Genomic DNA, 26,236 nt, shown 5'->3' on the forward strand with positions numbered 1-26,236 from the left:
AAAATATTTTCCTTCTGGTTGCTGCGAAGCCTGGGGTGCATTCCAGCAGGGTGGCCCGCTCCGCCGGAGACCACGCTCCTCCAGGTGTGGGGAGGGTTCCCAACACGGAGTCATTTGCTCGGGTTTGATACCCTATTTTCCTGCTTGGAATGGGCAAACGAGCCAGGGTGTAACACATGCCAATGATAAAATTAGGCACAAATGACTTCACGCAACACAAGCAAAGGGATGAGACCAATCCCGTGCAATCTCTTGCAGGGAGAATGGAGACAGAACCACGGCACGTGGCCGGGCCAAGCTGTGTGCCAGAGTGTACACGTGTATCGTGTGGCTTCAAACCAAGTATCACACTGCAAGAGTGTACTCACGTCCACCTCGCCTTGGTCAATCACATAGAAGTTGTCTCCTTCGTCACCTGGAAGCAAAACACAAAAGGTGATTGTTTCCTGAAGGTCTGATAAACTACTCAATGATTCCCTCTCTCCACGTTTAACCCTGTACATATTTGCAGAGGTTTGTACCCCAGATTACCCACGCAGAGATTCCTTCGCCGCAATGGCCTTGCCTATTTGCCTCCCTAAATCAAAACAGCGCTATGATTTCTTTTTCCTATTAATATCTTTCAAGGGCATTAATTTATCACTTTTAATTGAGCCAACACTTCACTCAGAGTAAACACCCAGGAGGCTCTAACGCAGCCCGAGGGTAACGGCGTCCTGCCCAGCGCGCGGCGGGCAGGCAGGGAAGCTGCCAACTGCGATAAGGACGACACGGCACAACGAGGCGCTGAATATTCCCAACAACCATAAAAATATTTTCCATCTCTAATTACTCGCTGCCAGCCCGTGCCACCCTTACGCAGCCAGAGCTGCTCTTTACTTCCTGACTCTCCTCAGGTAAGGAATGAGCATTTTAATTCGAAACGCTATTTACCTACATTGGACCGAAGCCCTTTGGAACCCTGGGGATTTTATGGAATAAGGTTATTTTTCCCATTAAGAAAGAGGGTGAAATCTCCAACAGAGGGATGTGAATCAAGAAGAGTGTGGCCAGCAGGTGGAGGGAGGTCGTCCTCCCCCTCTCTCTGCCCTGGGGAGGCCCCATCTGGAGCACTGGGACCAGTTCTGGGCTCCCCAGTTCAAGAAGGACAGGGAACTGCTGGAGAGGGCACAGCAGAGGGCTACAAAGACGCTGAGGGGACTAGAACATCTCTCTGCTGAGGAAAGGCTGAGGGACTTGGGTCTTTTTAGTCTGGAGAAGAGAAGGAGGAGGGGGGATCTGATCAACGCCTATAGATACTAAAGGGTGGGTGTCAGGAGGATGGGGCCAGTCTTTTCTCAGTGGTGCCCAGGGACAGGACAAGAGGTCACGGGCACAAACTGGAACACGGGAAGTTCCATCTAAACATGAGGAGGAACTTCTTCACTTTGAGGGTGGCAGAGCCCTGGAAGAGGCTGCCCAGAGAGGTGGTGGAGTCTCCTTCTCTGGAGACATTCAAACCCGCCTGGACACGTTCCTGTGGGACCTGCTCTGGGTGACCCTGCTCTGGCAGGGGGTTGGACTGGATGATCTCCAGAGGTCCCTTCCAACCCCATATCATTCTGGGATTCTGTAAAAAACGGAGGGGGAGAATTACCCTGTTGTATGACCGTTTCTCCTGCGATGTGTGTGACAGGGAACATGGCATCAAATATGTCACTGGAAAAGAAAAGAAACATTTGTTCATGCATCAGGCCTAGTCCTTATCTAGCCAGCAGCCCTACCCCCATTGTTTCATTTAGCCTTCATTAACAGATTCTGCAGAACAAAAAAAAAAAAAAAAAAAAGAAAAGGAAAATGTTAGTTGTAAGTGGAAAGAGAGCCCCTGCTTGGCAAGAACTCAACGTGACTCGTTTGGCACAAGCTGTGGTTTAAAACTGAGTGAGACCGTGATTCAGTGCGAGCTATTTTGAAAGAACTCCTGAATTCTCTGCGTACAGGCTGCCCCTCACAGCGCCGCACGCACTCGCCAGCCTCAGCGCTTCACTCTCTAAGCAGGCAGGTTTCAGCGTTTGGGTACGTGTCAGAGCAGAAACGGGAGCCCTCCTCTCCCCAACATCTGGCCTCGCATTTGCAAGCAAAAACCTGTTCCCCGACGGGGAGCACATCTGGAAAGGGAGATGGGCTCTAAGCGAGCGCAGCACAGGAGCGGGAGAGAACGTGCAGAAGAGGCCAAAATCTGCAAATCTGAGCAAGTTCCTCCCGAGGAGGGAATCCGACCGAGGCTGCAGAAACACCCAAGCTGCAGAAGAGCCTTGTGCTCATTAATCACCGCTGGATACACACCTTCCCGTGGGCTCCCGCTCGCTGTCACATCGCCTTAAAAGGCCAGGCGGAGCAGGGAAGGAGGGGAAGGCACCCTGCACCAACACGGCGGGCAACGTGCCCAAAGCCAGGCCTTTTGTTCGGGAAGGGAGACAGCAGGCTCCGCGGAGCCAGGGCTTCCTCTCCCCACCTCAGATTTTGGGGGGGAAGCTTATTTTCAGAAGCACGAAGCGGGGCGAGACAGGCGCTCCCCACCTCCCTTCCCCTTCCCACGCACGGTCCGAGGGCTGCAGGAAACAGCTCCCTGACACACGCAAGAGGCAGCCGGGAGGAATCGTTAACTAGTCTCTTCCCTCTTGATTGTTAACTAGCCCGCTCTGGGAACGGGCCACCCAGGGACCACCCGTGGCCGCAGCGAGATGAAACTCCACAGCCCAGAACGGAGCAAAGTCCTTGCAGCCGTAACGGAGCACAAACTGCGAAGAAACCTAAAATTTTCATCAAAATAGCCAGAAGATCAGCAAACAATCCCGTGCTGCATTTCAACGCCTTATATGGGAAATGCATATTGTAAAATCCCATTATTAGCTTATTTCCTGTTCAACTGTTCCAGAATTCATTCAGGCTCAGTTCTAGGAAATGTTTCACTCCTAAGTTCAAACTGGTCATGTCTTTCCTCTCCAGCAGCTCAGTGTGGCACCTCTGCGTCACCACCACTCATAGGGGACTTCAAACCCGGCACCTCCTGCTGCTCCGCAGAACCTGCGAGGGATGCTGAGCCCATGATCTACAGGAAAATGATATATTTTACCCCTGTTGTTTCATCAGGCCCACCCTGTGCTGATCCTGCTCACCTCCAGGGAACATCTCCACCACAGATAAAAAGCCTGCCCAGAGGCTCTATGGAGAAACCTCCTTCTCACCTCATTCTGAGCACCAATGCAAAGACCTACCATAAATTATCCTGAAAAGTATATGGACTGTATTCTTAAATCCACTCAACTCATTTTTAATGATCTTCAATGGGTTCAAGCATTTCTCCAGTTCAAGGGACCTCTGTGTTGGCCAAAAGCATGGGCCTGGTGGCAGCTGTGGATTGGTCCCAGTGCCAGCCCCCGGTGGAGCACTGGTTCTGATGGGATGGGGGAGATACCAGGAGGGTTGGTGCCAAACTGGAACAGCCATTGAGGGACCTTATGTTGATGAGGAGAGCCAAACTGTCCTTCAGCAGCTCTGGGACCTGGAAATTCAGTGTGACGAGGCCCATTTGTCTCCCTCTGGCTTCCCCCGGGCTGTGCCCGGGGCCCTCACCAAGCTCCAGAAGCAGCCCCAAGCCTCCAGGAGATGCGCTGGAGGAAAAGCCACTCTCACATAGCGGAGAAGTCTTATCCAAAGACTACATCTAAAAATAGGCACAACACCATGAATATCAATAACCACACCAAAATGTGACCATTTGAACAAACTTGGAAACCCTTTTTTTTTCTTTCCCTTAATAGAAATACAGAGGAGATAGCTACCCAGAGTTTCACCTTTTCATCTTTGTTTTAAGGCTCTATTTTATTTATAACTTAGTGATTGACTGTAAAAACAGTGCCCAATAAATTATGCATAGCACTGCACCCTTCTGCAAAACGTTCCACATTTCATTTCTACAACACCTTTTAGTTTTATCAAAAAAACCCATCTTCTTTAAACCTCACAGATGAAAACTTTCAGCTGACGGTGTAACAAGCCCAAAGCCTATTAGCAGCAACAGCGGTTTTACACTGATATTTTGCTGTGTAGCAGAATATTAGTGTAAATATTCTAGCACTCCATATACGATGTGTTTCAGCAAAGTCTTAAGACCAAGACTTGGATTTTTAAAGCGACCTTTGAAGGACACGTCATCAAACATTAGTCTAAAATACATACGAACACACAGACACACAAGGGACCCAAAGTCATGGCGACGTTGACTTACATCTCCAAAGGGAAACAAGGGCATATCTTTGATAAATAAATGTAAGTGACCAATACTACCACGACTGTCACTGGAAACACATTGTCAAGTTTCTCTTCTACAAGGGAACTCATGGTGCTAATTGATACGTTTAGACCAAGATCTCTCACAGTGATTAATGAGTCAAAGTGTTTCTGCTTTTGGATGCTCAATTTGGGATTCATTAAGCAGGCTCAGCCCTCAGACGATGCAGATCAGCAGGCGGCCTCCAAGGTTCTCAACCTACGAGTCTGGCAGCCAAAAAACCGGGCCATTCAGAGAGCCACCAAAGAAAGCCGCCCTTTGGAAATTATCATCTCCTAAAGTACTGAACACTGAAAGTCCCTGTATGAAATCTGGCTTCTGATTTAATTCAGACGAAGCATAGAATCCATTTTGATTATTTTCTTAGTGTCTGAAATAAACACCAAAATGTCCCAGGGATCAACACGCCAAAGTACTTTGAAAATTTGAAAAATTTGTTCCTGACCAAAGGCAAAATCTGAGTCTACAATAAGCAGACATATTTTCCACCTCCCCAATAAACGCCCTGTGCTCCACATGCCTTTCAGCCGTGTGACCTAGGTAGAGAAAACAAGTAAATCTTTAAATATTGAATGAGTTAAGAAGTGTCACTCGCTAAAAGCACAAATAATATGGCCAGGGCCAAAAATAAGGCCTATTGGTTTTTCCTGTACCATGCACCTGGTTCTAAGTCATTCAAAATCACCTTCTGATCATTATAGTAAAAAAATCCCTTACAAATACAGTGCTGCAACCGTGTCACCATCAAGCGAAGGCTGGAGCCACCTTCTACAGCTCTGCAAAAGCAGGTCATTGCATTTCTTGGCTTTGAAGGTTTCATTAAATAATTAGGGCCAGACACACACATGCAGATTCCTAACAACCAACTTTTTTTTTTCAAGCACAAGCAGCTTTTATTCCAGTGCAAACAGCAAACCAGAAAATCAGTAGTGAAGTCTTCACCCAATGCTGAACTACCGTGATTCCTTCTCCCTCCTGAGCCAAGCCCCAGGGACACAGTGGCCTCCACCTTCTGCCCTGCACCGGCCAGGATTTTTATGATTCTGCCATAGACAAGAACCACTCGGAGGGATTTCCTTATTTTGTTGATAATGTATCGTTTGTCCTGTCTCCAGATGACTTATTCAGGTGATGGAAGAAGAACGTAGAGCACCAGTGTTGGCATTTCAGCTGTTGGTTCACGAGACCATGGCCACCAGAGATGAGCTGCTCCCAGCACATCCCAGCTCAGCTCCAGCACTCGGAGGGCTCTTCTCACCCTCTCCAGAGCCAAAGCTCTTGACAGGCTTTGCAATTTTCTCACAGCTTCCCTACCTGCTTCCAAAGGATCTGGATCTGGTTCCCCATGGAACCTGGAGTCAAACCTTGGTTCCAATCAGGAGGTATCAAAGGCAACTTTCAGCTTGGAAGCCTTGGGACTGTATGGACCTGAATATCCACCTTTGGATCCGAAGGGAGATGCCAGCAGGACATCACTAATGTATTCCAGGGGGATTTCTACACATTTAATTCTTTTTAACTTTTTGATAGTGTAATTCAAAAATAAATTACAAGACAAGATTGTGAGCAGCACAGAACATCCAGTCCAACAAAGTGAAATCAAGAAATGCGTTTAGACACAAAATCTCTATCTATTCAATAAAAAAATACCATATTCTTCTTAGGGAATATCAAAATTTAAAAGACTTTTTTTTAAATGGTCAAGGATACCAAAGGTTTGCAGTGAGTTTTAACACCTGAAGTGTCTTCTATGAGTGTTCAGGAGACCTGCAAACCAGAGATCAGACCTGAGACCACGGGTGCCGGTCCCCTGCCCTCGGTAAGGACTTCTGGCCACCTCCCCGGGTCCCTTTTCATGCAGAGAAAGAAAACTCTACTCGAATCCATGAGACCGCAGCTATTTAGACCAGCAAAGAGTCTATCCCAGAGACTGCAAAACAAATATGATGAAACACTTCGCTGATTTAATTCAGTAGCCTCTTGTAGACCCCATGTGCCAAGACGTGACTGTGCAAAGAGGAAGCCAGTAGAGAGGGCAGGGCCAAGGGGTTCTCTTTCTCACAAGGAAAAGGGAGGGATCAAAATAAATTATCTCGTCTGCTTTTACACCGAGGCTGCTTGGAGTCAACGTAGAATATGAGATAGACCCAAAAAGAAATGATGTGTGCTGCAGGTAGGAGAGCACTGGCAATGGGCGACCGAGAAGAGGCTTGCTAAAACAAAGCCAGAGAAGGAGGATTCCAAGCACTTTCCGAACCAGACCATGGCAATGGCCAAAATAGGGAAACTATGTAAGACAATTTATCAGTTTCACAATCAGATTTCTTTCCAGCCCTTGCTGTGCTGAATGCATTGCAGGAAAGGAAAAAAAAAATGGAAGAGACAAAATGTATATGTGTTAGGCAAAAATGGAAAATCCTCGTTATACCTGCAGGTTATAATTTGTCATAGTTCAATCAGAACAATTTCATTGTGCAGGCAGGCTCAGAAAGCCTTCAGTGTCTGCACTATACAGAGGGTTTTTTTTCTTCTTTTGCCATCTCTCCAGCAAAACAAAGGCAGCCCTGTGTTGTTGAGGATCGCTTTAGAAGACGTGGAGCTGCTCTGGCACAACTCAGCTAAAGACACGCCGTGACTTCTCGCAGTGAAGCTGCCCAGGCAGGAGGATCCCAGGGTTTTAAACCTTCCCTACTTGTGTACCTTTAAAGTTTAGTAAACACTGTCGATGGTGACTCTGCCTTTCTTTAGCTATAGCAATTATATCTGGGCACTATTTTAAGATTTCTGAACTTGGGGGGTGGGGAGGTGTCTCTTCTGGTGTACGTCTAATATTTCCTTCTGATTCATTTCCTGAAAAGATAACAACTTTCTAGCAATTGTTCTGACAACCGCCTCTCCTGCTCTGTAAGGACGGAGAGCACAGAATTTAAACCAGACCATTGGTGTCAGTTAACATCTAGGGAGTGAAGGAATAACTGAGTAAATGCAGCACTTCCCCACTGAATAGAACGCTGTGTGTAAGCATAAGGCTTCCATCCACAACGCTCGTTCCCAGAACGCTGGCGTACAACGCTGACACCACCGAGAAACAATTACTATTATTTACCCACTATTGAGAATAAAAGCAATGCACGCAGGTGAAATAAAAGATCCCTTTTTAGAGGTATTTAAAACTACCAGCCCAGAGCTTACAATTGCTATAATCAAATACGTGGTGTCGCAGGCGGAGAGTCAGCACCGAAGCCTTAATGGAAACATCACCCATCTACTTCTGCTGTTTTTTTCCTGTTAGGACATCAACAAATTAATTAGGGCAGCATACAATGCTGTTAAGAATCAAGATTATTTAATTACTTCCATATAATGGTCGATTTTTAGGTATTATGACAATTCAGACATACATTAATTTTACTGTAATGCCCATGTAAGTCTTTGCAATCGGACATGAGGAGACATTCTGAATGGCAGGTTGAAATTAACGTCCACGTCTAATTCCATAACATTTATTAGGTCACAAGTCCACATGAATAACAGGCATGTAAAACAAAGAAATAAAAAATTGTCATCTTCTGTTTCTGTGAAGTATTTTCATTTCTACTGTTTTATGAAGTCCTTTCATAGGTTCATGACTTATTACACGCAATGAGACTTCATGAGCAGAGCCTCAATGCATTTTACAGACTCTATACATCTATGTGTCAATGGTTCCCATCATCTTCCCCACATTACCAACAGTTTTCCAAGAGAAACAGTGTGTGCTGAGACCTTCAGCTGGAAAACCATCTGTCATGGCCAACGGCAACAAGAGGGGGACCCTCTGAAATGGGGCCAGGCCTTGTGGCTCAAGAGTGACAAGGTCCAATCCCACATCCTTCCCCAATGCTTTCTCCTCAGCCTCTCCTCCTCCTGCCCACCCCTCACAAGATCAGACATTTTCATGGTTTGTAGCCCAAGGACAACTGCAGATGGGGCTGTATCGACAAGGGTGTAGCCAGCAGGTTGAAGGAACTGATTTCATTTCCATCTGTTTAGCCCTTCTAAGACAGTCTGGAGCACCATGTCCAGTTTTGGGCTCCCCCATACAAGAAAGCCGTTGACAAACTGGAACCAGTCCACAGTGGCCACCAAAACAGTCCAAGACCTGGGGCACAGAGCTGGTGCAGAGAGGGTGGGAGAACTGTGTTTATTCTTATATGAGAAGAAGATCTCATGGGAGAAGATGAGACGGAGATCTTATTGCTGTCTACAGGTACTTAATGGGGAGTGTGGAGAAGACAGAGGCAGAGTCTCCTTAGAGCTGCAGAGCAGAGGGATGCAAAGGCAACAGGGACAAAATGGGAACGGAGGGAATTCCCACCTGATATAAAAAGTTTCACTATGAGGGTGGTCAAAGACTGGGTGGTCAAAGACTGGAAGAGGGGCCCAGGGAACGTGGGGTTGTTTCAAAAGTCAACTGGGCAAGGCCCTTGGTGAGAGCAGCCAACCCTGCCAGGACCCGCTTTGAGCAGGGATGTCTGGAAGCCCCTTCCAGCCACCAGGAGCCCAGGGCTTGGCTCCCAGTGGGAGAGCCAAGGTGGTCCCGGGCTCAGGGAGCGTGAGTCAGGAGCCAGCTGGAGGAAATCCCACTCATCATCCATGGAAAATATGCTCTCTGTGTAGCAACGTAGGAATATCCACACTTGTGTACGGGTAATTGCCACGAGACTGGATCCCAGCTTCACATCACTAATATCCCTGCTCATCAACACGGTCTGTGCACACCAGGAGGCCTTGGTTAGAAATTAGGGAACATAGTGGGTTTTTTTTTCAGAAAAAAAACCACAGTTCAATAAACTGAATATTCTTGTGGAAAATGGCTGATGTCATTCCCCATTTAAAAGGTTTTTTAAAGTTTCGAAACCCGTCTGAATGTCCTACTGTGATATCTTCAGAGGATCTCCTTTTCATTATGAATTTATTTCAGAATTAAGCTTCTTAGCAAAAAGGTTGAAATGAAAATATGACATTGTTGTTGAAAATGGTATTTCAATGAAACTTAATCACGTCTGTTTGCTTGTTTTCTGTTTCTGAGCAGAGATCAAGGTATTTTGATCTTGGAACTGAAATTCAAGATGGGGAAAAAATTTAAATGCCAAGAAGAAAACAAACAAGGAAAAAAGAAAAAACAAAACAGAGAAACTTGGGTCAATAAAACCCATTTTCTACCTGGTTATGATGCACAAATATACACATATATATATACACACACTAGAGTGCACAGCTTCTTTCTGGTTTAGTAGGTACAGGATAGGGATTAGGAACTCAGTCCTTACCCAGCAGGTACCAGACTGACGTGAAGACAAGAGACTTTTACTCTAATGCAGCTTTTACTTTGAGAAAGCTCCAAACCCACAATTATTAGAAGCAGAGAAGGCATTACTTGCATGTGTGGGCACTGCAGAAGCGCCTGGCACACTGAGGAGCCATGAACGTCAGGCAAAGGGGGCCAACTTCAGCCCTGGTGTCACCGAAACGAGGTCGATGTATTTGAGGTGACTGAAGAGAAGGACGGCCCTTCCAGTCACACATGAGTATATATGATTTACATGTTCCACACAATTAATTACTCGTCATTTTCTCAAACGTTCTGGACACGCAATGGCAAATACCACACTGAAAAATAAGTATTTGAACTTAAAAGCTGAATGAAAATTGCTTCTGGTGGGACAGAAACACACCACCACAAGAATAACTATCATCCCCAGAACAAACCTCTCTTGTTGTTATTAATATGAAGGAAAATTCCACCAGTGATAAAGGGTGGCCATAACAAAGCTCCCATATTTAAACAACTTATTCCTTCTGGTACTTTTAAACCTCTTCACTCTTTAATTTCAAGCTCCCTCTTCTGGACTATCCCAATGAAGCCACAGAGCCACCACACGCTCCCGGTCCTCGCTTTATAATCAGGTAACGCAGCTGAGGAGGCGCTGGGTAAATGGCACCCACACCGGTCACTGATCACCGTGTCCCAGTTCCATCCTCACTGCAGACAAAGTTCTTTGAAAATGTAATAGTATATGCTGAGATTTAAAAAACTCCCAGCTTGCAGTTATAAACGGATTGTTATGTGATCTTTGGAGCAGATGATGGAGGAGATGTCCCCCAACACAGGGACACGGGACATACATCCTTAGGGATATGCCTGTATGGGGATATAGGACCTTATTTTAAATGATGAAGTATGATAAATTATATTTCTCATGTACATAAGTAAATATGAACAAAACCTTACTATATCCATCACCTTACTGTTCACATCATGCAGTGAAACATCTTCCCCACAACAGTAACAGCATTTTCTGTTTGGCCTTTGAGATTGAGATGGAGAACATTTTGTCACAAAAATTTTTATGTTATTTTTATGTTTTCTTGCACCCCTATGATTAGCAAACTGTTCACAGAGAAAATGAAAGTATTTTATTCTAATAATTCACCCAATTTTCCTATTCAGAGCTTGTCTACAAACAAACTGTTGAGACTGTGGAACCTGGACATAAACAAAATATTCACCTTTTTTCATTATTTTCTTTTCTTTTACTTTTTTTTCCCACCCTGTTCAAGAATCACTTCTAACCATTTTCTATAAATATGGGAAAATTAAATTGTATTTGATAATTATGATTGTTCCTTCAAATCATATACTTACTGCTCCTACGCACTATTTTTATGACTACAGCTTCTGCAGAGGGAAGGTTGGAGCGCCACAAGACAGCACCTCTGCCTGGCAACTCCATCAGCACAAAAATAGATAAGAATTATTGGGTATGAGGTTAAAATCTTTTCCCTTCCTTGCCTGGTGGCCCTTGCTATTAAGATTAAAAACCAGGATTCTGCGAGAATGGTGAGGATGCTAATGCTAAAAAATGACACGACGCTAAAGAATGACACGATGCTCAATATAAACGCAGTCAGAGGGTTTCTTCATCGTGTTCGTGTCAAATAGTTGTGCACATCAGTAAACTCCTGGGGTGACTCTGGTGACACGTGTATCACTGCGCAGTGCCCCTGGGAAAGATGGGAAGTGATAGAAAAGGGAAGCCCAGGCTCTGGAGCTGGAGTTCCCAGGCAGTGGCGAGGCAGAGGGGGGCAGAGGAAGGCAGAAGAGGAAGAGGAGGGCAGAGGAAGGCAGAGGAGGGTAGAGGAGAAAGAGGAAGGCAGAGGAGGGCAGACGAGGCAGAAGAGGGCAGAGGAGGGCAGAGGAAGGCAGAGGAGGGCAGAAGAGGCAGAAGAGGGCAGAGGAGGGCAGAGGAGGGCAGAGGAGGCAGAAGAGGGCAGAGGAGGGCAGAGGAGGGCAGAGGAGGCAGAAGAGGGCAGAGGAGGGCAGAGGAGGCAGAAGAGGGCAGAGGAGGGCAGAGGAGGGCAGAGGAGGCAGAAGAGGGCAGAGGAGGGCAGAGGAGGCAGAAGAGGGCAGAGGAAGGCAGAGGAGGGCAGAGGAGGCAGAAGAGGGCAGAGGAAGGCAGAGGAGGCAGAAGAGGGCAGAGGAGGGCAGAGGAGGCAGAAGAGGGCAGAGGAGGGCAGAGGAGGGCAGAGGAGGCAGAAGAGGGCAGAGGAGGGCAGAGGAGGCAGAAGAGGGCAGAGGAGGCAGAGGAAGGCAGAGGAGGGCAGAGGAGGGCAGAGGAGGGCAGAGGAGGCAGAAGAGGGCAGAGGAGGGCAGAGGAAGGCAGAGGAGGGCAGAGGAGGCAGAAGAGGGCAGAGGAGGGCAGAGGAGGGCAGAGGAGGCAGAAGAGGGCAGAGGAGGGCAGAGGAGGCAGAAGAGGGCAGAGGAGGGCAGAGGAAGGCAGAGGAGGGCAGAGGAGGCAGAAGAGGGCAGAGGAGGGCAGAGGAAGGCAGAGGAGGGCAGAGGAGGCAGAAGAGGGCAGAGGAGGGCAGAGGAAGGCAGAGGAGGCAGAAGAGGGCAGAGGAGGGCAGAGGAGGGCAGAGGAAGGCAGAGGAGGCAGAAGAGGGCAGAGGAGGGCAGAGGAAGGCAGAGGAGGCAGAAGAGGGCAGAGGAGGGCAGAGGAGGGCAGAGGAAGGCAGAGGAGGCAGAAGAGGGCAGAGGAGGGCAGAGGAAGGCAGAGGAGGGCAGAGGAGGCAGAGGAGGGCAGAGGAAGGCAGAGGAGGGCAGAGGAAGACACGCTGCAACCCATCAGGCAGTGTTTGACACGCGTCTCCCCTGGCTGACAAGCAGGGAACATACGGCTCCAAGCATCTCCCACATCCTGCTTAATTAATTTCCATCCCCGCGGTGCGCTCCCACACCTGGAGATATCAAACAGCTGCGTGTAATAAAAACATTTTAACCTGTGTTAGTGGAGAGGACTCAATTCAGTTTATAATTGGATCACCAAATGAAATCATTATAAACTTGCTGATAAAGGTTCGCTCGAATGAGTCAGGATTATTTTTTGAAAGTGTGTAAATCCAGTGTTAAATAGCTGATGAATAAAATCCATGGCTGACACAAAACCACATGTCCACAAGCACTTGCTTTTCTATTTGCATATCTATTATAGCTCACAGACATGTGCAAACTCACACGCCCACACCTTTTCCTTCTGTTTTCCCTAAGTTTATCGTTACTCCCCTTCATCTCTGATTCACGGCATTTCTGAGATAGAATCTTTTACAATAAAACGAACCAGAGATAAAACTTCCCTCGACAATAAATACTTCTCTTGTAGGAGCTTTTTAGTGAACCATGGCAATTAAGCAGCTCCATTTCTTTACAGCTCCCCTAGTTCAAAGAAGGAGAAAAGAGAGATCGATGAGATCGGCTGATACATGCATTTTTTGCGTCTTTGCAGGGGTCTGAGGGACAGGGAGCTTTTTTAAGCATGAAGAGCTCTTTAAATCTCTAGATGCAGAGAGACCTAAGGGTGCACTTTCCTCATACCTATATAAATAAATTCGGATGTAGTTACATTACTTTTTCCATCTTTGTTAGTAACTTCTTCTCCAATTCTTCACCGACCACTAAAACGTCCATCAAAGACATTCTGGAGACACCCAGGATTACTGGCAGCACCACCCGCTTCCTCCAACCCCACAGCACCAGTTCCCTTCCAGTTTGCTCTGGTTTACAAAACCTGCCTTGCAAACACAGCAATAATCTCCTTCTCCCACATTTTGCTGCGGGGGAAAAATAAAATTAAAAAGAAAAAATTAAATTAAAAAATTAAAAATTAAATTAAAAAAAAATCAGGGGTGGCCAACGTTAAATTCTGCAATGGAAGGTGCACGGGGTCATCTTTCCCCGGTGATGGCAGATCCGTCAGTCCCAGCTGGGCTGGGAGAGGGAGGACAGGGCTGCGTGTGTCCCGCGGAGCTGCCCTGCATTTTTGGGATGCCTGCCTGAAAGGGAACAGGACCGGTGGGTCCCCATTAACCCAGGCGTTGGTGGTCACTCTCAGTCCAAACCTTCGCAGCCCTTCTGCCGGGCGCTGCTGTCTCCGCGCCTGCCTTCACGCCGGGATCATCTCTAAGCGATTTCTCAGCAGGAAGAACTGTATTTTATGGCATTAAATAAAACAGGACAAACTCAGCCCCGAAACAAATTGCAAAAAAAACTCGCCGGGGCCCATTATCACACGACCCATGTCGCTTCCTCCCAACTAAATAACCCTCCCGCTTCACAGATTTCTGTTTAATTTGGCCTCTGGCATGATAGAAAGGAATTTTTTTTTTGCCCATTTACACAAGTCTATGAATCAAAGGCTGACAACAGCTAAGCTGCTCCTCCGTCTGACCGCGAGGCACGCAGCGAAACCCAGCCAAGCGCTCTGCCTGCTCCGTCAGGTCTCGGGCACAAACCAGCCCCATGTGGCCTGTGGCGAACAAATCCCTCTGCGAAAATAAATGCTTCACGGCTCCTTCCCTGGACGGGCTGGTGCCTCCCCAGGGAGAAGGGCTCCCAGTGCTCCCAGTCCCGAACCCTGGCTGGGTAACCCCGCTGCCGACAACTCCGGCAACGGGCACCTCCAAATGCTCCCGTCTGTTAGCTGAGAACTGGTTTCGGTTAGGTTTAAAAAAATAGCTAAAAAAAAAAAAAAAAAAGATATTTTGCTGTTTAAGAAACATATCTCCACTGGTTTCGGTGTATTTTTAATGTAGGGCAAGCAGGCTTTATCTGCATTGATATGAAATTCCAAAATACGATGAAGAAATGAAGCAGAAATTTCTATACTAAAGCCCCACTTAAAAATAAATCCAATTAAGGGGAATAAATAGGACGAGAGAACAACTAATTCCTTGTCTTTCCTTCTCTTCAAGGAATATTCATATAAATCCCCGCTCTGACATTTCTGCCGTTTCATGTGACAGGGATCAGAATTCCCCTTAGCACAACGTTTTTAAACCATTTTACGCCGACAGCACCTTTATAATGAAGAATAGAGAACTCTCCATTTTCTATAGGCTCACCAAGGGTTTAACCCCGCCAGCTTTCATCCGCGCGAGCAGTCAGCACTCACACTTGAAATTAAAGGAGTAATTTAATGAAAAAGGGGTGGGTAGAATCGGGGATTTGGAGTGAGAATGGGATGGATGTTCTTCTGGGATGAAGAACATCTCTCTTATCTGTGCTGGTGAAGTGCCTTGTAATCATGAGCATTATTTATGTGCTTTGCAATGTAGTAATAATTGTAACAAGGGAAAATCTGAGCTCAGTGCCTGAATTAAGTGCCCTGGATCCCATAAAAATCTTGCCTCCGGGCTGCTTTATTTTAAAGAGAGGGTTTCACAACTTGTGGACCCACCTCCTATCCTTCCTTTCCATCTTCCTGTGGCCAGACGAGGGGGAGGAAAGGCTCGGGCATTTAAAGCCCACTTTGCAGCTCATTTTTTAGGGGGAGGACATCAGGAGGGACCACCCTCATGAGTGAAGGGCTGGAGATAACATTTAGACGGGATGCTCATGTCTGAGTAGACGGGCAGGGACGGGCAACGCCTGGAGGGACCCACAAAGCCACGCTCCGGCCTCAGGGACACTTCAGTGGGAATCTAGGCTGAGATGTTACCCCACCAAATCAAACGCCATTTAAAAACTAAACTTTGATAGGAACACTGCAGAGAAATTTCACCTCAGTGAGGGTCAAAAGAGAGGGGAGGAGGAAAGTGTTTCTTCAATAGGAGACAAAGACGGCAGGAGATAAGAAGGCCAGCCCAGGTGGCCTAAAGGTCCCTGCTGACCCTCAGCTCAGTGACGGACGCAGGAAAGCAAACACTTCATCTCCCAAAGGTTTGCTCGTACAAAGAAAGTCTGGAAAAAAGACCATAAGCAACAACGCTTATGTCCTTCTAGTAGGTAAATGCAGGATGAACCAAGCCAGGTCCCTGGTCTCTGAACCACCCACCTGCACTCACCATCCGCAGATTCTCCCCAAAAACCCCACTGCACGCTTCCTGCAACACCCCGACAGCAATATCAGAGGTTATTGAAAAAAATCTTAAACGCATAAACAGACCTGAAAAATAACCTACTGATGTGCCACAGGATTTGTAACATTGGCTTTAAAAAATAGACTGATACATGCAAAGGTTACTAAAATATTTATATTAATGATGGAGCTGAACACTAAGCAGATATTGACTTCTGTTAAGGTGAACCTCAAGATTTATTGGCCTAAGAGGTAAACATTGACTGAGATAAATCCAAGGTTAATATTTACTACCAAGGACAATAAATCTTGGTGGCCTATGAAACATGAAATAAATAAATATAAATGTATATATACATTCACAGACACAAGTCTATCTACAGATATTTACCCAGATTATTTGGAAGAATGATCATCAACAGAATTTTTTACAGCAATTTCTTAATTTTGCTGGAAAGAACCAAACAACGAGTGTTAGATAGAGCTATTTGCGCATGTCGGCACTGATGGTATCTCAGGGTGACATTTCTGCTTCTCCAGGTGCCTTCCTTGGCCCCATGAGCTGTAGGAGAGGTTTCAGAGACAAAAAGTGAAGTCAGGACCTTACGTGTAAATTTGCTGCCCTATTTCCACCTTACCTTGAGAACCCAGGCTTGTAACGCAAGAACCAGAGTTATATACGATACCCCATCTCTGGAGCGGTTCAAGGCCAGGTTGGACGCGGCTTGGAGCAACCTGGTCTAGTGGAAGGTGTCCCTGCCCAGGGCAGGGGGTGGGAATGGATGGGCTTTAAGGTCCCTTCCAACCCAAACCATCCTGTGATTCTATGATACAGGAAAGGAGTCTGAATAATTGTTTAGCTCTGGACTTATCAGCCAGAACGTTTCTGCTGGAGCACTTCAGAATCCAACCCACCTTCATCTAAGGTCAAGTTTCTTCCCAGACAAGGCAAATGCAGGAGGGGAACACATGGATCTTCTGGAAGCGCTTTTAACAAGAGGCACTTTTATTGTAGCTGTGGTCAGTTTTGTCTGAGCTCAGAAGAAAGACATATCAATCAAACTGAGCAAAATAAATAAATAAATAAAAGCACTGGATGACTTTCAGAGTTATAGGCTTTTTCCTTGAACTAGAAAAGCAAATAAATTTAACAGGAGTGCTGACAAAAGTAGACCTTCTTCCTCCAAACAGCATACAAGATCTAAGCCAAAAGGAAACAGATGACTTTGTGTGTTTGTAGGAAGTGATTAGAGAAGATAGAACTTAATTTATTAAGATGGGAGATGGTGATTCTTTTGTTGACTTTTCAGGTCAAGTGTTAAAACCTTCTGCAAATAAGGCAGAGGATACACTACCGCTGAGCCTCAATGCTCCGGGAGCCTGGGCGCGTTTTATGCTCCAGGTTTTTCTTGTTCTTTGAACAATTGTTTTGGAAAGTCGAGTGAGAGAAATCTGCAGTCCTTTCCTGTGCCTGCTGGTGGCCTCCCCTTCGCAAACTGTACCAGTTTGGGCAGCTGGAGCCTGGTTTGGACCAACATATTCCCAGCTGGGAATATCAGGACCACTTATGTCCCGATGCAGGACACTGCCTAAAGCCAACAGGGACAGCTTCCACGGGACTGCTGATTTTTTTGCTGTGCACCCAGTGGATGGCAGAACAGGGAAAAGAAAAAAAAAAAAGAAACTATTCAACTATACGAAAAGAAAAGAAAAAAAAAAAAGAAAAGAAGAAAAAAAAGGAAGGAAAAAAAGAAAAAAAAAAAGAAAAAAAAAAAAGAAAGAAGAAAAAAGGAAGACAAGAGAGAACAAAGTTCTCCAAAAAAAATCGCATTCCTCTCCCAGTCTGACCAGTCTGCGGGAGGAAGGCAGGCGGTGCTGGTCACTGGGTCTGCAGGAAGGAAGAGCAATTAGAAGCGCGGGGCAGGAAGATGCCTGTTCGTGCTGTTACCTTTAACTTCATCTTTAATCTCCTCCTGTGCCTCCAACTTGTCACCGCAGGCATTAATCACCTCGCAGGCCTTACAGCCTCATTTATATCATTTGTTTTAATGGCCTCTCCGATGCCGTTGGTGTTGGGGGGGGTGTATAGCTCTGCCCCTGTTTCCTGCTGGAGTTTTGGTCTCTCAAAGCGCCGTGGTTTATTTTGACGCGGGTTTCCAAAGGCTACACTAGAGCCCCAGGTGTCAGTGATCGGATCCCAGTTGGCCCCTGCAGAGAGTACTCCAAAATAATCCATGAAACATTATTGCTCTGAATATTTTAGAAGCCTCTGAAGTCTCATTAATATGAACACTTTGTATTTCATTAAATTTTATTAACGTTCTTAGTAATTCAAGGAATGGCTGAATGGCTGAACTCGTAAGCAGGATTTATTTCTTAGCTTGCAAAGGAGGGAAAAGTGATTTTTCAGCTATACAAAAATGGGAAGATGGAAGGAAGATAAAAACCTGACAAGCAAAAGACAAAATATCTTTGTATTTTGAGCAACCTGGTCTAGTGGGAGGTGTCCCTGCTCAGGGCAGGGGGTGGGACCGGGTGGTCTTTAAGGTCCCTTCTAACACAAACCATCCTGCAATTCTGTGGGATCTCAGGTTAAGTTCTGTTCTCTCGACAGACAGAATCGCTGCATAAAACTTATAGCCAAGATTTTCAAAATTAGATGCCAAAAATTCACATTTATGGGTTTTCAGAAGAACTGATAATTTCAGGACAGTCTGTTCAGGACAATATAACGCCAAAACAGACTCAATTACTAAAGCCCGACTCTGAAATGCTCAGCAAAGGGCCGCGGTCTCCTCCGAGCAGAAGCTGAGTCCACAACAGGCAGATCTTGTTTCTCACAAACTACTTTACCCCATGAGGATGCTCGTAAAAGTGAACAGCAATAACAATTACAACATTCAAAATATTTACATTTAATGTCACTTTCACTCTGAAATAGCGCCAAAAAATTTCCCTTACAATTGAAGTTCTTTTGGCTACTGTGAAGAGCCCACTACGGATTCTTACTGCAATACAATATATATTTTATATACTGAGCTCATTTATATGGTGAAACATTTTATATGGTAATTATTTCACAGCCTGCAGAATGATGAGGAAATAACGGGGAAAGTTTTGGATGAGATTTTAGGAGAAGCAGAGACTCAGTGACCTGCTGGGAGGAAAAATGGAGAGGCATAAACCTCCTTTGGGTTGATTTTTTTTTAATTAGAAATCGAGATTTCTAAAAATACTGTCTACTTCGCTAGCATTTTGAGGGGGAGATACCCAGTAGTTAGTTCTCATGCAGCTGAAAACTAGATCTATTGGACATCCCACAGCCCGAAATCCTTATTCCGAAAGGCTCAGGAAGGTCAGGTTTTCCTGATGTGAAATGGGGACTGGAGCGGGAATCTCTGAGCTTTTATCAATCAACTCAGAAAAGAGTGAACTAGAAGGCGCTTTGTTCATCGTCTTTGGTGGCTGTGGATTGATCACCCCAAGGAAACCCGCGCAGCCCCAGATTCAGCATCAGCCCAACCTCGGCAATGCAAGGCTGAAAAACAAATTTTGAAGGCAAGAATAAGGGAAGTCATAGAGATAACTGGAAAACGAGACACTCTGCAATATCTGCCTTCTCCCTTTATTTGATAACTGATATTCTGCACAAAATACATCCATCCCTTCTTCACAGCATGTTCAGTGCTACGAGGTAAACTGCCAGTTAAAATGGAAAAGTTGATTAGGAAGAAGACCCAAAATGTGTTTAAGGTAATAATTTAAGGTGGATTAACAACAGTTGATATTGGAAGAGGAGGAACAAGCCCAGAGGTAATTTCAGTAAGAATAAATAAGTAATTTCAGGGCCCCGTCATGAGAAGCAGAGATGCTGCGTTCGGAGGCATCGCACAGAGCATCACAGGGAAAAATGGATGCTTTTGATGACTGAAGTAATAAAATTGGAATGAAATTCAGTGATCTAACATGAAAGGCCATGCACGTTGAAGTCACAGCAGCTATTTCTACTTTAATCTGAATTTATTAAATCACTGGATAACTGTAAGTTACCCTTTTTACCCTTGGCTGGGAAAAAGAAAGCCACCCCACCCTGTATCGGTATAAGCTGGGTTGCTTCCGAGTGAGCAGGGAAACGTTAATGCCACTGTAAAAAGCACTTCTGTAAATAATATCACTACAATATTGTGCACGACTCTCATCAACCTTCCAACGTGGAAAAGAAACAAGACGCATTTGATTCAAAAAGCTTTAAAAAAAAAGGTATTCTGGGGTGGTAAGTGTAAGGGAGAGCCCATCTCTTATAAAGAAAGAAAAGAGTTTGAATCACAGCAGAAAAAGTAAAGAACAGACATTTATAAACACATAGAGATGAGAGGCAAGGGTAAGGGTGAACATCAGAGTTGAAAAAGTTATTTTAACTAATGGACAATGAGGGCACGAAAAAATCAACATACATAAACATTTAGTCTGGAAATGAGATGTTCTCTTGCCATGGGAACAGTAGTGTTACGGAGCAGCTTTCCAACAACTGTATTTTCTCCCATAAACTGGAGAAAATAAAAATATCTTCCTTTAGGTTATCTGAGGGATCAGATGACATGGTTTTCCGCAGGATTAGACGGCTGAACTCCGTGATTCAGGAGAGCCCTTTCAGGCTGTATTGCCAAGGACAAGCAAAAAGCCGTTTCCAGGCAGGGCAAGGAGGAGCACAACAAGTGCGGGACGGCTGTCGGACAGCACACCGACTCCTGACCGCCCGCTCCTCCAACCCCGACCAAAGAGCTGGAAACCTCATCAGATTTGTTCCTCTCAACGTTTTAAAAGAGGAGAGGCACTGCCAAACACTCCAAACAATAACGTCTCGCCTTTATAAACAACCTTTAGCCTGAGTGGATATAAAGCAGAGCCCGGGACATCTGGGGAGCCTGCCTGTTGGATTGGCATCGCCGCTCTCCCCTGGCTCGCACGGCAGGCGACGGGGTCAGGGACGAGACATCTTGTTCTCCAAAAACAGCCTTCCATTTTGCCACTGGTAGCTCTCAGAAACCCATCTCCTACAGGTTTAGTTTTGCCTGCTTCGGGGCTTTTTGAGCATCCTCCAGATTTCAATTGGAGCCGGGGAATCGCACGCATTGTGCTGGATGAGCAGGAGTTGTGTGGAGTCCCTCTCCTGGCACAGCCACGGGGAATGGTCCCAGTACGTACTGGGAACAGACTGTCTGAGACCACTGTAAGAATGTCATTATTACAGATGCAGCTTGGGTCTGCCTTTCTCCCTGTTCCACCAAACACCCTTCAATCTACCTGCTAATAAATGTTATTTTTAAACTGCACTAGCCCTCTCCGTATTTCCACACTCCTACCAGAGATCACCTTTATCCAAATGGAGGGACAGGGAATGACAGTAACTGGGAAAGGTCAGTAGCAGATAAAAGGTGTGAGCCCCAGGCAATGCTATCGTTCCCAATTCTTCTGAATTTCCCCCCTATTCTTCCACCCTGGCCAGGAGACAGCCCTACCTGGCACAGCCCAGCATCCTGCTGGATGAGCTGCGGAACAAACCGGTGCCACAAAGTGTTTCTCCAGCTTCAACTAATGGGATGATCGAACCAAAATAGAGTTGTGGGTGAATCCAGCAACTGGGGAAAGGCACTGGGTGATTCAGCCCAGCTCAGGAGGGAAGGCAGCGCTTGGGCAGTGGAATAATCAGCGTGAGATCATTAACACCCAGCTGATGGATCAAAAGAAAGGCGAAGGAGATGTCTGAGGTCTCCCTGCTTCCTCCTCTCCCCGCTCTGGAGACCGGACAGAAATACGGGCATGTGTAGGGGAGTGTGAGCTATTTTAACCAAAACATTTCATCCATCCCTAAATATGGTCACAAGATTTTAGACACTTGGCTTACTCTTAAACAGTAAGATTCTGAATGATCTCCAACTGTGTAGGCTGTAAAAGAAAATGCATAAACCAGCAATCCTGCAAACTCCCTGGAAACACACTCACTGCCAGTTTTTTCTCCGTAGCTGTTATATTAATCAGTGTCTTAAGAAATTAGAATGCCCCGTCATTATATCTCTTTCAAACCTAATAAGCAACACTTTGCAATTAACTTCAACTCGCCTTCCTTAATGTCATTATCCGTCATCCACAGCCTTGAGACACATGAGAAGAAAACGCCAAAATGATGGCACCGTGGAGATGGGCCACGTTCCTTCCAAGGAGCCGCAAACAGCAGTATTTCAGTGGCATCTTGGTTACTCTCTTAAGACTGCTAACCCCAAACGGAAAAAATGTGGAAAGATCAGCTGTTCTCGAAAATATTGCCAGAAAAATACATTCAAGGGATTTTGCCTGAATCGGAACTCAAATCATTTTCCAGAATCTGGCCTTGAACCAAAACTCAAGAGATCAGCCCAGATTTCAGGCTTCTTATCAGATAGTCATCGACAAATTCATCTTTCAAAGCAACTTCTACGCAATTGACGAATGATGATAAAAATGGAATTTATACTGCCTTTCAAGACTCAGGGACTAGAATTGTATTATTTTTTTTCTGAAATTGAACAGATGCCAGGAATAAATGAGGAATTGCAAAGTGGGAGAGAGACGGACGGGAACGCGTGAAGGGCCGGGAAGAGAGGAAAAACGGCAAATTAGCACAGTGTAAAACTGATGGATTTCAGAGAGAAAGGCAGAGGGGCATCTCTGTGAGTACCAGGGACACGGGGGTAGGAAGAGAATCCAAGTTGACCAGAAATTATAATCAATAATGTAAGTCAGGAACTAAGAACGTCCTGTGAGTTAAACCCTGAGTTTTCAGGAAAAGTAACTGCAACATCCTACAACCACCAAATCTCCAAGTGCAGTAGATGGATTTTGCCAAGCAACGCCCAGCGCAAACACAGGTGAGTCTTCCCTCATCTCCTCTGCGTTTTAGAAAAGCAAACTGTTGTAAAGTTGCTTTAATATATGGCTTTTAATTATGGTGATTTTTCATGCTTCTGTGACTGGGAAGCCGGGTCACCCTACTACCAAGAGGCTGAATCAAGGAGCAAAGAATGAAAAAACACTAATAAAACTAAAAAGAAAAACCCAGAAACTTTCAAAAATGATAATTAGGAAAATATAGAATCATAGGAAATATACTGGGTTTAATGTCGTGTACTTGCAGTCCATGCAGTGTTGTGCTGATGCAGTATTATACTCCTGCACGTTAAATCAACAAAAATAAGGGAAGAAAAAAGCAAACTCTGGTAACAAGAAAACATTAATTCAATCACATTAGAAATATACTCTATTTTATGTGAGACTTCCAGTAACTATGAACGGCAGCCAAGTTTAAGCCACTCCCAGAATTTGTAAAAACTAGTTAGTGCCTTTCTGATTGAGTTAGTTTTACAAAAGAGCTAGCTAAGAGCACAATTTAATTCCCTCCTACCAATATTTTCAGTTGTTTTGCTCCCAGTCCACAGCTCCTTTACTTTGGCCATCAATTTGCCATCGATTGATCCTCCCGCTGCAGTAGCTCCCACCGCCCTCTGCCGAGCTCCTACCGCGTCCAAGAGCTTGTTTGCAAAAATCCACTTTCAGGATCAGATACTCACTTCGTGATTTTATTCATCAACCGCAACAGCAAAGGATATCCAAAAAGTGTCCAGCATACATAATGGTCACTTACCCTTCTTAATAAAAAGCCCAAAGCACCACAGGCAAAGAGCACCTTGTAATAGTCAACTATTATTAATATGAATACACTTCCCAAAGCTTTCCGTCATTTGCTTTCGCTGCCATTCACCCTTTCTGCTGCGCAGATCGGTATCAAGCTACAGATCAGATCCTGCAGCTGGATTCTCCTCTCTCCCGAGACTTAACGCAGTTAGATGTCATTAATAAATATTGATTTTCACCCATAAGGATCTTCTACTGCTGCCTTAATCTTCTCTCTGGTCCATCAGCAGCAGTTAATGAGGGGCCTAGAACATCTCTCTGATGAGGAAAGGCTGAGGGACTTGGGTCTTTTTAGTCTGGAGAAGAGAAGGAGGAGGGGGGATCTGATCAACGCCTATAGATACTAAAGGGTGGGTGTCAGGAGGATGGGGCCAGTCTTTTTTCAGTGGTGCCCAGGGACAGGACAAGAGGTCACGGGCACAAACTGGAACACGGGAAGTTCCATCTAAACATGAGGAAGAACTTCTTCACTTTGAGGGTGGCAGAGCCCTGGCAGAGGCTGCCCAGAGAGGTGGTGGAGTCTCCTTCTCTGGAGACATTCAAACCCGCCTGGACACGTTCCTGTGGGACCTGCTCTGGGTGACCCTGCTCTGGCAGGGGGTTGGACTAGATGGGACTAGATGATCTCCAGAGGTCCCTTCCAACCCCATATCATTCTGTGATTCTGTGACTAGAAGTGCTTTCGAGGGATGGTGCTTGAACCAACGTTGGCCAAAGAGAAGGACAAAGCACAGTTGGCAGCTCCAAGAGGAGTTACCAATTTGTCTTCAACCCAATCAACCAGTAACAAATCCCACCCTGCTGCAGTCGCACTGCTTTACTGTGCCAGGAGGACCAGTCCTCCCAGTCCTCCCAGTTTCTACAGCAACAAGTGGCACCACCATGCCCACCCTCCTGCCCCGCTCCGGTGGCCAGGCCATGGGACTGGGGTCTCGGCACCGAACCTCCTCTTTTCTCACCCAAAGGGCTGCGAATTCTCCCTCTTAATTCACATTCCGCACATTTCCACGTGTGTACGGGGAAAGCAGCTGGGCCGTATTTTTAGCTTAACCAGCTGAAAGGAAAAGCAAAGGAAGCTAAAATCAGAAGTATTATTTTGCACCATCGAGCATATTAATGATGCCTTTCCAACCTCATCAACATTCCCATCGAAACTAACATGTTAATTTATATTCTTTATATAGTACTAATTATGTGTACAGCAGTGTGGTACCCTGCACAAGGAGCCATCTCACGGTACGAGATGAAAACATGATGTTCTGATTCTGACCTCACGATGTTGTAAGTAATGAATTACTCCAAAGAATACTGATTAGAACGGGACTAAGATGCGGCCCTCCCAGATGCTTTAGAGACTGTGCAATTATGAAGGATGCGAAAGAATTTTATTTAGAGGCGGTGCTGGTGATGCGAAGTCCATTTGAAAGGGCACAGGAGTAAGGTAATTCTAACTACATATATATATATATTTAGGAGCAAGGCAATTCTGACTATATATATATATTGCAAAGTATATATTGCAAAGACTGGCTGATTTCCATTTGCAAAGAGCTGTAGAAGAAGCCCTGTGATATGCAATACTGTTTCCACCATCCTATTCTCCCTCAGTTATCCCTGTAAATCAAGTACTTCTTGCCTAACTGCACGCACAGGTATGTCAACAACAGCATTAAGTAAATTGTACATGTAATTTTTCATCAGTAATGACAAAAGAGGGTCAAAATACCCATTTACCGATTTTCCATATTAAACAACAGCCTGAATTTCATGAAGTGTCTTGTATAGCCCCATTATCTAGAAGTTTCAGCAATATTAGAGAAAAATAAAGGTGCGCTCCACAGATGCACGTTACCTTCTTCAGCTCTAACGGAGACCACCCAGTGGCCAGGTAGGGCAGTAGAAATACGTTCTCTGGGTACCTACAGGTCTTTGTAAAAGGATTTGTGAACAGAAAAGAGTGGGAAAAGGGTTTCTGGGCCTTACTGCTGTAGCTCGGACTTTCTTTCAGCCTACCAGGCAGCAATTCTGCAGCTGCATTAAAGACATCTCTCCGAGAGCGCTGGGGACATCCAGCCCCCAAGCATCGCCCCCCTGCAGATGCTGCTTGGGCTATAAATGGGGTTTAAGGACCATTTGCATCGCCTGGAGCTGCTCTTTTCCCAGCCTTCTCTCTCTCACCATGCAGCACATCCACAGAAAGACTTACGTCCACACCGAGGAGTCCACATTCTGAGGACTTTTAACATAAATACGTATTTTGACAACTTTAAGCCCAGCCAGCTTGAAAATTCAGCTAAAGTGCTTTTAAGAAGGACTGCAGGTACATCATACATCATGTGGGGTTAGCTGAGACAAAGGTTTAAATAACAGCACACTTAGGAAATTCTGTAAGATGGGTGCAGATTCAAAATATACATTAGACTCACCTATGATCTCACACGTGTAAATAATATGAAAAGCTACTGAGCTACGTGCAGTAATTCCAGTGTGAAACAAGATGAGCGTCAAGACTACTGGAAATTTCCCAACCACAAAACAACACTGCTACAAAGATCTTTAAAGTCAGTTGTAATACACCGTGTGGACCAACAGGTAGAAGAGCTGAGACCAAATGCAGCAAGAAAAGGTCTATGAGAGATAAGGCTTTTCCTGTGGTAGTTCATCTCTTGCTTTACACAAATCTCTGACCCGTTAAGGCAGACTCTGTTTACACACTGAAATACGGGGCTTCATTTTTTCACCCACAATAAAAATCTCGAGTAATTTGTAGACTTACAGC

The 26,236-nt window shown here is 45.5% G+C and overlaps 1 protein-coding gene across 1 annotated transcript in view; it reads right to left on the reverse strand.

Annotated features, from left to right (window-relative positions):
* The window catches only part of PRKAR1B (protein kinase cAMP-dependent type I regulatory subunit beta), a 94,225-nt gene that overhangs the window by 40,159 nt on the left and 27,830 nt on the right, over window positions 1–26,236 (reverse strand). Inside the window, exons 5-6 of the mRNA XM_074158323.1 lie at window positions 1,637–1,698; window positions 369–415 (exon numbers count right to left, since the gene is read on the reverse strand). Coding sequence (XP_074014424.1) covers window positions 369–415; window positions 1,637–1,698 — 109 coding nt within the window. The remainder of the gene's footprint in view (window positions 1–368; window positions 416–1,636; window positions 1,699–26,236) is intronic.

The sequence above is a fragment of the Numenius arquata genome, chromosome 14, assembly GCF_964106895.1.
Source record: "Numenius arquata chromosome 14, bNumArq3.hap1.1, whole genome shotgun sequence".
NCBI classification, from domain to species: domain Eukaryota; kingdom Metazoa; phylum Chordata; class Aves; order Charadriiformes; family Scolopacidae; genus Numenius; species Numenius arquata.